At 54.2% G+C, this 13,991-nt stretch overlaps 1 protein-coding gene and 1 pseudogene across 3 annotated transcripts in view; both read right to left on the bottom strand.

The window, feature by feature from the left end:
• The window catches only part of LOC308620770 (centrosomal protein of 78 kDa-like), a 1,829,729-nt pseudogene that overhangs the window by 33,986 nt on the left and 1,781,752 nt on the right, over positions 1-13,991 (bottom strand). The gene's annotated exons all lie outside the window — the stretch shown is intronic.
• Positions 1-13,991, bottom strand: part of LOC308621088 (BCL-6 corepressor-like) — a 30,809-nt gene that overhangs the window by 1,461 nt on the left and 15,357 nt on the right. Inside the window, exons 3-5 of one of the 2 annotated variants that reach the window (XM_081241261.1) lie at positions 13,555-13,741; positions 7,870-8,115; positions 6,425-6,606 (exon numbers count right to left, since the gene is read on the bottom strand). In XM_081241261.1, coding sequence (XP_081097387.1) covers positions 6,446-6,606; positions 7,870-8,115; positions 13,555-13,741 — 594 coding nt within the window. In that variant the 3' untranslated portion in view covers positions 6,425-6,445. Of the gene's footprint in view, positions 1-6,327; positions 6,607-7,869; positions 8,116-13,554; positions 13,742-13,991 lie in introns of those variants that run through there. The other variant, XM_081241260.1, reaches the window with a different exon arrangement.

Here is a 13,991-nt window from a genome sequence, read left to right as displayed (position 1 = left end):
CATTACAAACAAAACCCAAAAAGTGCAGTTTGTCAAAGAAACTGGGGGCAAAGTGGAACCTCTCCTGAAACCAACTTGGAGATGAGTGATCAACCCTCTCGCCCAGAAGCAGTCGACAGGCAGGGCGAGTTCTCAGGAGGATACAGAGTCCTCCTGCCCGTGTCCGCTGGGGTCAGGAACACTGTCCGCAGTCCCATCCAGAAAGGATGCGATTTGGAAACCACGAACCACCAAATACCTTACAGTTTTGCTAATGTTATGACCGTCAGGAAAGCCCCAGTGCCCTGCCTCGTGGTGGCATCCCAGGTACAACCAGGAAGATGCTTGGGCTGACTCAGACCTGGGCCTCTGGCCAATAAACCGAGGTCAAGGACAGAGTGGGGGCCAGGCCCGGGGATGTGGGTGGACACGGCAGGTCCTATCAAGCCAGTTGCCACTGGACCTGTCTGTACTCCTGCAACTTTCAACTCACATATATGTTCAAGAGTGAGATTCAACAGACGCTGGTGAAGAGTCCAGGGTCTTAAAAGAGAACACCCCTGATTATTCATGCAGGCTCAACATTTTCAGGGACCTCTGTCCATAAGAGTGTCACAGAGTTTTAAAGTTCTATGTAAATTTGCCAGAAAGATCTGTCCGATTCCATTCTAGAGGACTCCACCACCAGTGTGCTTACATGGCACTCACTCTCCATCTTTCCTTCTGGGGTTCCCCGCACACCCTGAGAACCACTGCCTATGCCCCAGCAGGGCCAGGCCAAGAGCAAGACCGCCACTGACCCGGTTCCATCCTGGGCACTGCAGTTGACATCGGCGCCATATTCAAGGAGGTGTCGTACGATGTTGAGCCAACCTCTTGCACAAGCCTCGTGCAGGGCACAGTAACCCGCGTTGTCGCGGTGGTTCACATCACAAATCTTGTTCTCCAGGCAGTACAAGACCACTTCCTACGGGGAGAGGAGAGGAGAGGAGAGGAGAGGAGATACCATCAGACAACCATACAGTGAACCTTGTAAGGGTGACCTCCCCATAGCTTGGCGGTGCCCACTTTCAAAGGCATACATCCTTGGGGCCAAAAGCCCACCATAGCGCGGGCAGGCGGCAGGCATCCTGGTCGGGGGTGAGAGTGTGTGAGAAGGGCTTGGAGATGCAGACAGTGTTGTCTAAGGCTCTGCTGCACCAGTGGCCTGGCCATGGGCAAGTTACCCTTGAACTTCTCCAAGCTTCCACAGGGCTGCTGAGAGGACGCATTCGGATAGCGATGGAAGCCCTCAGCCCAGGGGCCGACGTGACCAGTACAGAGGTGTCACGGCTGCTAACATCTTAGATGACACATTGCCAAGCACAGACCATTCTCACTTGATGGGTCTGTTCAGTTAGTGGCAGTGGACGATAACACAAGTTTAGATAAAAGTATGGATGACCAACACTTAAAGAGAGCTTAAATCAGCCGGAGAACATTCCCCAGCTTAGAGAAGCAGGGACACCCAGGTCAGCTACATCCTTGCGCCCCCTGTTAAGACCCCAAGTAAGAACCTGGGCCTCAGATGCTCTTGTCTGTATGTTAAGTGGAGTTAAAGAGAAGCTCTCTCCCTCCATCCTCGAGGAATGACACAAAATGCCTCCAATAACCCCACCCTCTATTTTGCCTCACTCCACCCTCTCGGGGCAGAATCAGTCTAATATTCTCATATTTACTCAAGTTAATGACAGGAACCTGATACACCACAGGCTGCAACCTCCACATTTCAAGAATCAAATAAAACATTCACCCCCGCCCCCGGAGATGTTCTGTGTCAACACTGTGCATTAGAATCACTGTTATTAACCTTATTTCTTTGGCTTGTTAAAATATTAATATGAACCACTCCCAGTAAGCAGAGCAGGAACTTATTCAATGTTTTATTACCTTAAGAAAGTTTTCAGACACATCGAAAGCATTTGCCACCAGAAAACACATTATACTGTTTATACTGGGTAAGTCGTGCCCAGCAGAGAGCCGTCAGGTTCTGAGAGCTGGGAGTAGGCAGAACGTGCATGTGGCCCAACACATGGTCTGCTGGGTAAGGGGGGATGGGATGGGGTCAGAACAGGCCTCCTTGTGACATCTCTCAGGTAACTCATCTGTTAAACCTAAAACGGGGGTCATTCTAGCCGCCCATAAGTGCGAGATGGGTTCTGTAAAACCTTTTATGCCCTTTGGAGGACACGCCAATCAAAGGTGACCACTCACTTGGGAGCGAACTAGAATGTTCCATTTGCTTACCACGTGAACCTAATGGGGCATGCTGGTAAACCTGGCCATTGGTGCCCTGTTACTTCAGGTCACTGCAGCAGCTCCCTTCCAAAACAAGAGGAGGAAGAGAAAAGGCACGCCCACGAATGCGTTTCTCCGTTTACATCCCAACCTGCCAGAAAGCCCACAATCCTCTGGGCTCCCAGGCCACCTGCCCCGAGCCCTGGTATCCAGGATACCGCATGAAGCTGCTGCTCTTTTAGCAGGCCCTCACTAGCCAGACTTGAGTGGACGGCTGCAAGCTAATGAGTTGTGTGCGCCAGCCACGGAGAGGCCCTGTCACGTGGCTCTGGGATCAGGTCTGAACGCCACCAACTGCTGTGCACACATCAATTTACTCAACCCAGGGTTTATTTGCTGTGACAATCATGGCCTTCACCTGGAAACCTTCATCACTACTAGGGCAGATTCAAGGGTACCTAGAAATGAAAGGCCGTCCAAGCTGGTGGGTAAGTCAACTCTCTTCTCCTGGAAGATGGCAGCAAAGGCAGCAGTAGCCCCACGGCCAGGTCAGACTTTTTGCCACGTGCTGTCCTAACTCAACCACGTTGATCCCACTGTTTACACAGTGCTTCTCATTCCCCAGATGAGGACGTCTTCTGTCACCCACAGGAACCCAGGAGCTACCAGGAAAGGAAGGTAGTACTATCCTCATTCAACACTTGGAAACTGAGGCCCAGAGATATTAAACCCCAAGTTCAATTAACATGAAGTACTAGACCTAAAACTCAGGTCTTTGGTACCTGGTCAGCTGGGAAGATTCAAAAGGCCCAAGAGGGCCCCAGTTAGAGGGATGCAATCCAGCTGTGACGAGCACCCCACAGGCCTTCTCTGTTGGGGGTCAAGTGGGCTAACTACACTCTCCTAGCTAAGAGGGTGATGGCCTCTAAATGGATGGCAACCGTCGCCACCAGCACTTTCTCTAACTGAAAGGTGAAGAGGCGGGGCGAGTCTGTCGACGCAACACATTCCTTGGTTTATTTTCTCCGCTAGAAATAAACGGGAGTGTCTGAAGGGCAGCCCAGCCATTCCAGAGCAAAGTCAAACTGCTTTTGTCGGACAGCTCTCTGTTCAGCGGCTATAAGCCGAATGCCACTACCCGCAAAATGTAACCATAAAGGCCATAAGCCCGACGTTGTGAGTTAATTAAATGCCTCATTAACTTTTTAAAAAACATGACTTATTCAATTCATAGAAAATTTAACCATCACCGCTAAAGGCACAAGCATGTGGTTGCACACTAGCGTTTTAGCCTAAGAAATAGAAGCCTTTTTCCCAGGAGGGAAAGGTTTGAGGTCTTTGGCCACGCAAGTGATCTATTTAACGCGGATCTGAAGCCAGAGTGTGTTTCTAAACTTCCAGAACCACATTATCATGACATAAAGCTCAGACAGCCTTTATACTGCACATGGTATCTTTGGCTAAGCAGAAGAAAATAACCAAGAATGCTGAAGACAAAACTTCAGGAAAACCCTCCCAAACCACACCCTTATCTGCTTAAGCAAACTGTCCTTCAATTTGAAAAGGTTGAAGCTGCCACATCTCCCAACTGGGCCATCATCCCAACATTTAAAATTCTGCCCAGAGAAATCCCAGAAAGTTGGATTCAAAGTTGAAAGCGTTCATCTACTTGTCACAATGTTCAGCATCAACACTGGTGATGTGTGGAATCTACATATTGAAATTTACATTTGAAGAAAAAAACAAATCCGACCGTAAACATTCCCAAGGCTTCCTGTGCAATCAAAGGCCAGGTAGCCTAAAAAAGGATGGATCAAGTGCCCCTTGGTCCAGGCCTCAGAGCCACCAAACCAAAATGGAAACTGTCTTAGAGGACCAACGAGGGTCTTTTGACCTCTCTGGTCCCAAAGGGAGGCTGCTGGAAATGATGCCAAGTTCACAGGTGAGGCTCGGAGCCCCGCCCTCCACGGCGGGTGCAGCAACACCCCGCCCCCCCATCTCCAGCATTTGCTGGAAGCGGGAGTCTACTTTCTCAACCCTAACCCAAAAGTTGGGGTTAGGGGTCTCCCCCCCACCTCCAGCGTTTGCTGGAAGCAAGGAGACTATCTTCTCAACCACGGGGGGGTCTAGCTCAACACTATGTGCAACATCTGCTCTGTCCTCCTAGGCGCCCGCTCTCAGCTCTTGGGAAACCAACTGGGTGCTCCTTGGACTTCACCTGCAAGTAACTGCGCTAACTACCAGAAAGTGCTCTCTAGCTAATGGAGAGGTCTCCAAGAGACGTGTAGATATAAACAACAGCACATTCAACCCACAACAACAACAACAAAACACCCCAAACTAAGCATAGCCCTAGTGCTTCCAACTTCCCACCCACAGTCATGCCTTAAGGCCAAGGCAGGCACACTTCCAAGGGCTCACGGCACTATGGACCGGGGTGGGGGGACACGACGGGAGACGGGGGACAGGGGCACAGAGCTGGCTGAGGGTGTGGGCGCCAGGGCTCCGGGCCAGCCTGGGTCCTGCCACCCCAGTGCTCATCCACACCTCCACGCTCAGCCTGCTGAACCGCGTTTTACTGTCACCATTCAACTCCCAGAGGGCTGATGCCAGCACAGAAAAATGCCTTTGCCCTGTGGGCTATTACATCACAATTGCTACTGACAAGTATGGTGGGGGAACTGCACAGGGCATGGAGAGTCATCTGTCTAACAGAGGTTTTGAACTGTAAAAAGGGCAATTCCAGTGTGAGCCAGTCTTGCTGAGGAGCGTGGTGGGCTGTGGAGCACTGCTGGATTGCTACCTGTACGGGTATCAGCTAACCCCTCTGAGGCTCAGTTTCCTCATCCGAGAGTGGGCTAGTACTCGTTACTCCCAAGTGAACATGTTAAAAGGGTGAAAGGAGTTACTACAGATCACACGGGCTTAGGCAGATATCAGCTATCTTTCTATGTTGCTCTAGCAATAGAGGCCATCACTGTCATCAGCCGTGCTGGGTTGGGATACAGCAGTGTGGACAGGGAGTTTTGTGCAAGGCTCAAGCCCTGCTCCCCGCCCATCAGCCCTCGGCTCCCGTGCCCTCTCAGAAAGAGACTGCTCAGGTCTGCCCCACTCCCACCCCTACTCTGCACAGACACTTCCCACCCGCTACCCCACAGGGGAATCACTCTGCTCCAAACAGCACAAGTTAGTAGAGCTAATAACTACTCTCCTACTCTCCTTCTTGCTATTCAGAATCCAAAAGGGCTTATTAAAATTCCCCTGGTCGCCAAGCCCTGGGTTAGGTCAGATTTTATATCAGAGATAAGTGAGCCAGACTGGCCGAAGCAGCCTGCCTGCCTGAACGGGAACGGAACATCAGAGAGGCCTGCCTTTCTTTTCACACCACGACTGAACAAGCCACCAAAGAGCCCGCAGTGTGAGCGGGAGCCAACGCAAACACCCTGCTGGAACACCCAGCCCAGCCCGCCACGTGGAGGGGGCTGGGCTCTGAGACCCGCACCCCATCCCCAGCCAGTGTGTCCCCCACCCAAGGAGCAGCAGCCGGTGGATCCTGATCCGGGGCACCCACAAGGATGCTCACCTCGTAGCCAAGCCGGGAGGCCTGCTGTAGGAGGGTCTCACCCGCGTTCTTATTGACAATAAGTCTCCGCGCTTCCGGTGGCATCGGGCGGGACTGGGTGGTCTCTGGAGGGGAGCTTGACCATGTCAGCTGCGAGGCCTGGGAAGCTGGTAACAATTGCTGCAAACAGTCCAAGGGCCTCTGGTCCTGCTTGGCCGGCGAAAGATCATAGCTGGAACTGGGCTCAGGCCGCTTTCAAAATCTCCGGACGGTCACCTATCACGAAACCAGGCAGCGCACACATTTCAGGCTGTCCTTCCTCCACCCGCCTGGTTCGCCTCCTCCCTGAGTTACAAACCTGAGTGGAGGAAAGCACTTTTCCTCCTCTCAGTCTGGGGGAGGCGGGGCGCGAGGAAGGGGTTGCATTTTTACTAGCTGGAAACTTCACCACCACCCAGGAGACACGTCCCCTAGGAAGGGGCAGGGACGTTTTGGGGGGAGGGGTTCAGGAAAAGGAAAGCTTTGTCCCCAGAAGCAGAGAAGCAGGCAGGCGGGATGTGCCTGCACGGGCCCGGGGGGCGGGGGAGAGCCAGGGGCAAGAGGTACCTTGCCATCCGCATTGTCCACCTAGGAGTCCCCTGGCAGCGGCAAGCCCCGCCTGGGCTCCTGAGGGATCAAATGCTTGGTTTTGCACGGTCGCTTCCCGGATGGTTTCTCGCTGTTGTCGGTGTATTTCTGCGGCAGGGGCGAAGGCTGCCAATCCATTTCTTCGTCCATGCACAGCACATCTGTCAGGGGGAGAAGCAGCGGGCGTTACACAGTTGTAGCCGGTGAGGAAAGAAAAGCCCATTGTTAGCACTGATCGTTGGAGCAGCTTCAGTTTTTAAAGATATACCAATTATGTTTTCAAAGCACTAATATTTTAATTATCCCACATTCAACCGGCAAATAGGCTAACCCACGAAACGCCAAATGTCAAGTCGCTTCAAAGGGCCGCAAGAGAGGGCAGAAGCCAGCCCTTCGTGCGCTCCCGTCCCCACCCGTGGGGGGCCTGGGTGCTCGGGACAGGGCGACTGGGGACAGCCTGAGGCTGGAATGAGGGCACTGACAAGCGCCCGGGGTCACCCAAGACTTCCCTTCCTGCCCAGCCGCGGGCTGGGTGATGAAGAGCAGCCCAGGAAGTCGAGCTCCCGCCTCACTGTCCATTCCATAAGGAAGTGTGCAGGCTGAAAGGACCTCAGGAAGAAAACTCCCCGCTCGCCACACGCTACTCTTGTCAACTTGGATGGCGCTCAGGTCCCCTCCAGGGCCGTTTCCCACAGAGGGCGGGTGATCCACCCTCCAGGAGCGCCCCCCGCCCCGTGCGTATCCTTGTTCATTGTCACTGCATTTAAGGGACTCCTCCAACCAGCTGCTGTTGCTTTTGGCCTCTGCCCTTTTCCTGCCAGGTTTCTCTTCGGAGATGCTATTGCCCTGGGGGGTGACCGCAGGCTGAACCGCCTGGGTCACTTCCTTCCTGCCCTGCCGGCCAGGTTTGCTCTCTGCTCCCGACGTTCTCTAAGGTGCAGCAAGCGGCGCTGCTTTCTGGGATGGAGCCCTGTTAATTCAATGCACACCTCAGGTTGGTCAGCTCACTATAATGTGGCTCTTCTAAGTGGTTACAGGAACTGTTTGTCATTTCCCTCTCAGGCTAGTCAGCTAATGGAGAAATAACTACAAATTAATGAAGAAGCCCCCCGGGGCGGGGGTGGTGGTGCGGGGAACAAACTGTCTTACACATCACTAACAGGGGTGGGGGAGGGGAGGGGTGTGGTCACTGTGTTGGCTGGAACTTGTCACCAAGTCTCGGGAGGGGGTCTATTTGCCTTTGGCCACCTTTGGGCTCCAGCCCCGCCACCTGGCTTTGGGGGGGTGGGGGTGGGATGGGGGTGGGGGGTGGGGAGGTGTGAGTGGCTCCCCCCAGGGATCCAGGGTGGGACTGGAACTTTCCACTGCTCCGCTCCAGGACTTCCGTAGGGTGCCCTGCGGGCCCGAAGCCAAACCGAGCTCACCTTTGGAGACCCGTCTCCGCTTGGCTTTCAGCAGAGAGTCCTCCGGGAGCACAGTGGTCTCAGTGTGCTTCCTGTTGCCAGACACCTTGCGCTTTCTGTTCAGCCGGAGGGTGGGGCTGCGTGACGCGTCCGGGGCCGCCTGGTCGGCGGGGAACTCTCTGGGGGGCTCCGTGTCCATATCCTCAGGAAGATCACTGTCTTCTGGGGCTTCAAAGCGGTCAGGTTTGCTTCCATCATAACACTCCCCTAGGGGAGGGGAGACAACCCGGAAAGGAGGGAACAAAGGTCACCAGGAGCAGGCAGGACCCCCACGCCCAAGGCAATCTGCTACCAACAGACCACCCCCCTTTGGAGACCAGGGGCCTCACACGCCAGAAGCACAAAACCCTCAGAAAGACGTCCCAAAGGAAGGACAGCTGAACACAACCAGCAAAGAAAGCAGAAAATGAGGCGCGTAGCCCACTCACAATCCATCCTTCAAGGGTCAAGGTGAGGCATCTACACCATCCGTCTATAGGCATGTGAGATCACTCCCTAACTGCTTAACTCTCCAAGGTGGCTTACTTTTAAAGGGGGGGTGAGTGACCTCACAGTAAGATCCAACCAATCAGGGCAGAGCTACAACGGGGGGTGAGTGACCTCACAGTAAGATCCAACCAATCAGGGCAGAGCTACAAATGACTATGGAAACAGCTGCTAGTCAACAAAAAAGGCTGATGTCATCAAGAGACCAAATAGCCCCCAACTGCCATGTACACAGACATAACACCAATGTTCACTTGGGTCAGCAGGGGCGAGGGTGAAGAAAAAGGGTAGGGAAAGAATGGTGGGAGGCTGGGAAGCTGGGGAGACCAAGGCAAGAGGAGCCTGGCAAAGGGAAAGGAAAGGCTTCCTGGTGCACACACAAGGGTCAAGGGCAATTTCAAAGAACTCAACCAGATTGCTACAAGTCCGTCTGTCCTCTTTCCACACCCGTGGGGGGAAAGCATTTCACTGCCATCGAGGGGCTGCTCCTATTTCCTGTCTAGGAAGAAGGCCCACAGTGACACCAGTCACCCACCTGGCACGTCTCCACGCCTTCCTTCCCAGGCAACAAGCATCTAAGGACATTTCAAAGACAAGACTCCAACCCCCTTCGTGGGGGTGGGGTGGGGGGGTGCGGCGGGCAGGGCTGAAGTACTCACACCTCAGCTCCGCCTGTGTTGCTCCTGCCCCTCTGCTCAATCTAGCATCCACTTAGGGCTTTTCCTCCAATCACCCCAGCCTAACATCACTCCTCACTTTTGCTCTAGCCAAAGAAACAGTTCAACTGCTTTGCTAGTCACATTGTTTCTAACACACAAATAATTCCATAATGATCACTGTGCTGTTAAAGAGTTCCCCGAAGATGACCCTGTGTCCATCACCGGCCGGGGGTGGGGGTGGGTGTATGAGTTTGGTATTTCGTTAACACCTGAGCTAAGCTCCCACAGCCCGTTTTTCTAGATGAAATCATGGACACACCCCTCACATGCTGCTCGCATTCCTCCTCCTCTCCCTAGACCACTTCAAGTATCACTCCCACTTCTGCTCAGCAGGCTGGTCCCCTGATCAGCCTCTCTTGGGAGCATTCCCAGCATTTAATGGCAGCCAGTTGTGGGGATGAACCTCACCCTGGCCTGGGCTAGCCTGACCTGTGTTCTCAAGGGTGGAACACACTTAGCTTTTCTCCAAGGGTATCCCAAGGTGGGAGAGATCCCCATCTACTCTTGCCGGAATGGTGGAATCACCCCAACCGCGAGGGTCTCCTGCCATGGCAGCAGGAGAAACCCCAAACTCCTGGCCTGTGCTTACGGGTGATGCAGCCCAGGCTACCGCAGGCCCGGTGAAGACAGCGTGCTGCAACTCTCACTCGGGCTGCTCTGTGACCCTCTTAAACACTCGGGCAGGAATGGCGCCGCTTTACAACTCGGCCCCCTTCACTTGTAAAGTGGGAATGTTACTGCTAGCCTCCCTCCAGGGTGGGCTTCATAATCACGGGCCGGGCTCAGCACAGAGAAAGGCTGGAAAAATCCCTTTAACCAAAAGATGCCAAGACTTTCAGACCAGCCTGAATCTCAGGCCTGAAATGTAGGAAATTTTAAGAGGTGAGCCCTGCTGGTTACACCATTGGACTTCTCTGGTCCAATCAGCCTTCCCTAAAAGCTCCGTGGGAGGGGATCCATGGAGGGATGGAAGGGCTACCTTAAGAACCCCCATGTCCAAGTTGAAAGTTTCTTTTTCCAAACTAGGTCCATCCACCCTTCCCCCAACCCCAGAGCCTTTTAGGGCAAAGATCTCAATTCCCCTCAGCTAAGGCCCCCCAAGACCTTACGCTAGTGTGACCTTACCCAGGCCAGTAATAACCCTGAAGGACACCCACCCCGACTGCCCAAGATGCCCATGGCCACCAGCTATGGGGTAGAGGCTCCGTGTCACTTGGAGCTTCTCAAAGACTGTTCTAACCACGACCCACACGAGGATGACCCTTGAGGGCAAAAGAGATGGGGAGATAAATAGATGCACGGGGATCCTAACCATCAGGCTTTGCCATCATTGCTACTTTTGGCCCTTCTAAAAGTGGGAAGCCATGTGCCCTTGGTCACCCAGTCTAAGCAAGATGTGAACGTGGTCCCTGCAGCATGGTCTTATGACTCACAGCACATATATCCCAAATTCATTATGGTTGTACCATAGCATCACCTCACAGAAGCATCACCACAGCAACATTTACAAGTCACTGTGGCAACAAAGCACCCTCACCACTTTTGAGCCATGCCCAGTGAGGCCTAAACAAGGTGAGAGGGTTCTGAGTCGCTGCAAGGCTCCCCAGGATTAAAATCCCCTTCTCTGTAGCTTAACTGTAATAGCACCTCCAGTCAGGGCTAACCTTGTTCAAAGTTACACCCGCTACAGAAGGAGTGCAGGGGATCTCTGTTCCAAAGTAGTTTACAAACGTGCAGGTGCTCAGCTGGAAGAGAAGTTCCCTGAGCAAAGAAGTTTCATGAAGCCCCTTGACTGAGCCTTCCTCCAGCTCCTGGCCAGGCACTGCCACTGAGCAGGACCTAGGCCTGTCCCAGCCAAGTGGTTCGCAAGGGAGATGGTTACTCCAAGTTTGAGAAGGAAGGGACCAATGCCTCCTTGCCCCGCCCCATCTTCAAATGCCACTGAGGGTTCCTAGTGATGAACTTCCAAGTCTGAGGAACCTCCAAACTCATTTGGTGAACTTCCAAAATAAAAATTTCACTCAGCCACCCATGTGATCATAAAGAATAAATGAGTATCTCGGCCACTGTGTTTTCAAGTTAATTCCTTTTTTTAAACAACCCCCAGCAACAAGATGCACCCGCGCCAGGACAACCAGGGCCGTGCAAACAGCACCCACCACCTTAGAAGCTCCTGGGCCCTCCATGGGTAGGGGCTGCCTCAGAAGGGGGAAGGCATCTTGAAGGCGTCCTGGACCCTCTCTGGGACCCATGCCCGCCCCAAATCCCCGCCCCAGCTCCCATGTGCTCACAGCTCGGCTCTCGGCCACACCGACACCCATGAGAAGGACCTGAGCCCATATCAGCTGAAGACGTGATGGCCCAAGAACAAGAAGGCCCGTTCATATCCAGCTGAATGGAATGAACACCTGCTGGGCCTTGGACGTGGAGGCTGCAGTAAGAACAGTGGCCCCTTCAGGTGACCTTTCCTGACCAGCTATTTACAAACCCCACGTCTCTACAAGACAGAGGGTGGGTGGGGAACCCACCTCCATTGCCCCAACCTTTCAAACGGAGCCCCTCACCTTCCCCAACCCTTCTCCTGCCCTCCCATGGTGGCGATTCATGGCTCACTGGGCCACGTCCCGGGTGCTCCAGGAAGAGACCCGTCGGTCGGTCTGAGATTGGAGGCAGGCGGTGGGGGGAGGGGGCTTTCGGAATCATCTGGGGCTCAGGCCCTGCTCCCCATCAGCCACACCGAGTTCTCGTCTCCACGGTCAGCAGGAAAGACTGGGAAGGACGCACACTAACGTCTCTGGGAAGAAGGGTGGGTGAGGCCACTGAGACATGAAGGGCAGCGGCCACCCTGGGTTTGGCCACGTTGCTGGAGAAAAGGGCGAGAAGACTCGAGGCCGGTTAACTGCCCGCTCCCTTCCTCCAGCCTCCCTCACCATCCACCCGCAACAGGCAGATTCCCTCCTCAGAAAAGTGCATCCCCGTGAACTTGGCCGTGACCACTTTTACCACATCTCTCTGAGAAACTTCCCTAGGAGCTGAGTTATGAGGCCACTCAGGAGGGTAAGGGCTGCGTGTCAGCTGTGAGCACAGGCAAGGAGGGAGGCCTTCTTGCTGCTTCACTCCAGGGTGGCCTGGACCCTCCGTTTTTCATTCCAATCCCGAGGGGGAGGAGCTCGGAATCGTCTACTCCAGGCACATCAAGAGCCCCATCCCTCGGGTAAGGCCGCCACTGACTAGCCCCAGAAATCCCCTTCTACGGGAGCCACGTGGGACACACCGGTCCCGGTGTGGCTTACCCAGAACCCTGGCCACAGGCCTTTGTCTGACCCCAAAGATGAGCTGGGGGAGGGCAGTGCTCCAAGCAGCAGAGAGAAGCACACGCTGCTGCTGACCACAATTTTCCCGAACTGCATCAGGCACCCACGACCTAAGCGTGCGGGCCAACGCCGACCCTACGACTGGGTCCAAGGGCCTGGGCCTCCCAAACGTGCCCACCACCCCCGACTGTCCCGTCTCAGGAGGATTGCACGCCCACCCTGTCCTCGACGTTCACCTAGGTGCCCTCACTCACCATCACCGGTGAGGTTTCTGGGGTCCGGAGCAGGCTGCAGGCCACAGGCCACAAGCACGCACACTGAAGAAAGCGGGAGAAAGACCTCCACTTGCTGCCAACGCATCTCATTAGCCCAGGAAGTCTCGAGGGCAAAGCCCGAAGTCAACCCCAGTGGGGGAGCAGCCGAGGGGACCGCAGAGTGTGACTCGAGGCCAACACGAGCTTTCTCTCCAGTTCGGCCTCCAGAACAGAACACACCCGTCTGGTGGGAAGAACGGCCTCGCTGATCCCACGGCCTGGGAGCGTGGTGTCAGCTTCTCATGACTGCAAACGAGCCTCCACAGAACACAATGATGCTCATCTCTCTGGGGCCTTCATCAGCCCTCATCGCACGTGAACGAAACCTCTGCCTCTGGAGGGAGAGTCCGAGTACTCTCCACACCCTCCCACAGGAGACTGTCACTCTGGAGGGTCTGGCTCTGGCTGCAAGTGTCATCCCACTGCTACCAAAAACCCGTGTCCGTACCTGCTACACAACAGAACACATACCTGCTACACCGGAGGTCCTGCACTGCCATTTCTCTGCTCTACTGTATCAGACTATTACTAACTACAGGACTAGCATTGCTCCGGAAAAAGGAGACACGTGCCAGGGAACAGCATTTCATAGGTGCTTCACTCCTGGATGCCGCAACGCTCAAAAGGACAGCCAGCCTTGCAATCCACAGCTGGGAAGGGTGGCCAGAAGCAGCCCGTTCTCCGAACAGCCAGCACCCAGACGCTGGGCCGTCGGAAGCATACTGCTTCCTCTCACCTCCCTCGGCACTGGGAGCGGAACCGCCCCGTTCCCACCGACGTGGTACCACACGCGAGCCGCCTGGGTTCACTTACATCTCTCACTGTCGTTCTGGTAGGCAATGGCCTCCTCCGGGGTGACCGACTTTGGCTTTTTGTCCTGACTTCCTTTCAGCCTTTCCCAGTCAGCGGGGCTGAATTTGCGCACCTCGGAGTCTTTGGTCGTGGGGTGGCCACCTTCTCGCTCTTTCATCTCCAACTCTGAGAAGCGCATCACTGCACGCTACAAAGAGAACGGAGATGGAAAAAAGACACACCTTACCACCAAAGCTATTTCACTGCCCTTACCTTAAAGGAAAGTATCTTCAAAGAAAAGTTTGCCCAAAACCAACCACAATTTATGATACAACTGAGATATTTTAAAATTGAACGATAAAACGTAAGAGTGTCTATGTGTAACTAGTCACACACTCTTTATTCGTAAAGCCATACGTATGTAGAGATATATGTGGTGTGTATATATAGCCATACAT

Source organism: Mesoplodon bidens (assembly GCF_964165515.1).
Source record: "Mesoplodon bidens genome assembly, chromosome: 7".
Taxonomy (NCBI): Eukaryota; Metazoa; Chordata; class Mammalia; order Artiodactyla; family Ziphiidae; genus Mesoplodon; species Mesoplodon bidens.
The sequence above is the reverse complement of the archived record's forward strand: the minus strand, read 5'-3'. Positions and strand labels throughout refer to the sequence as shown.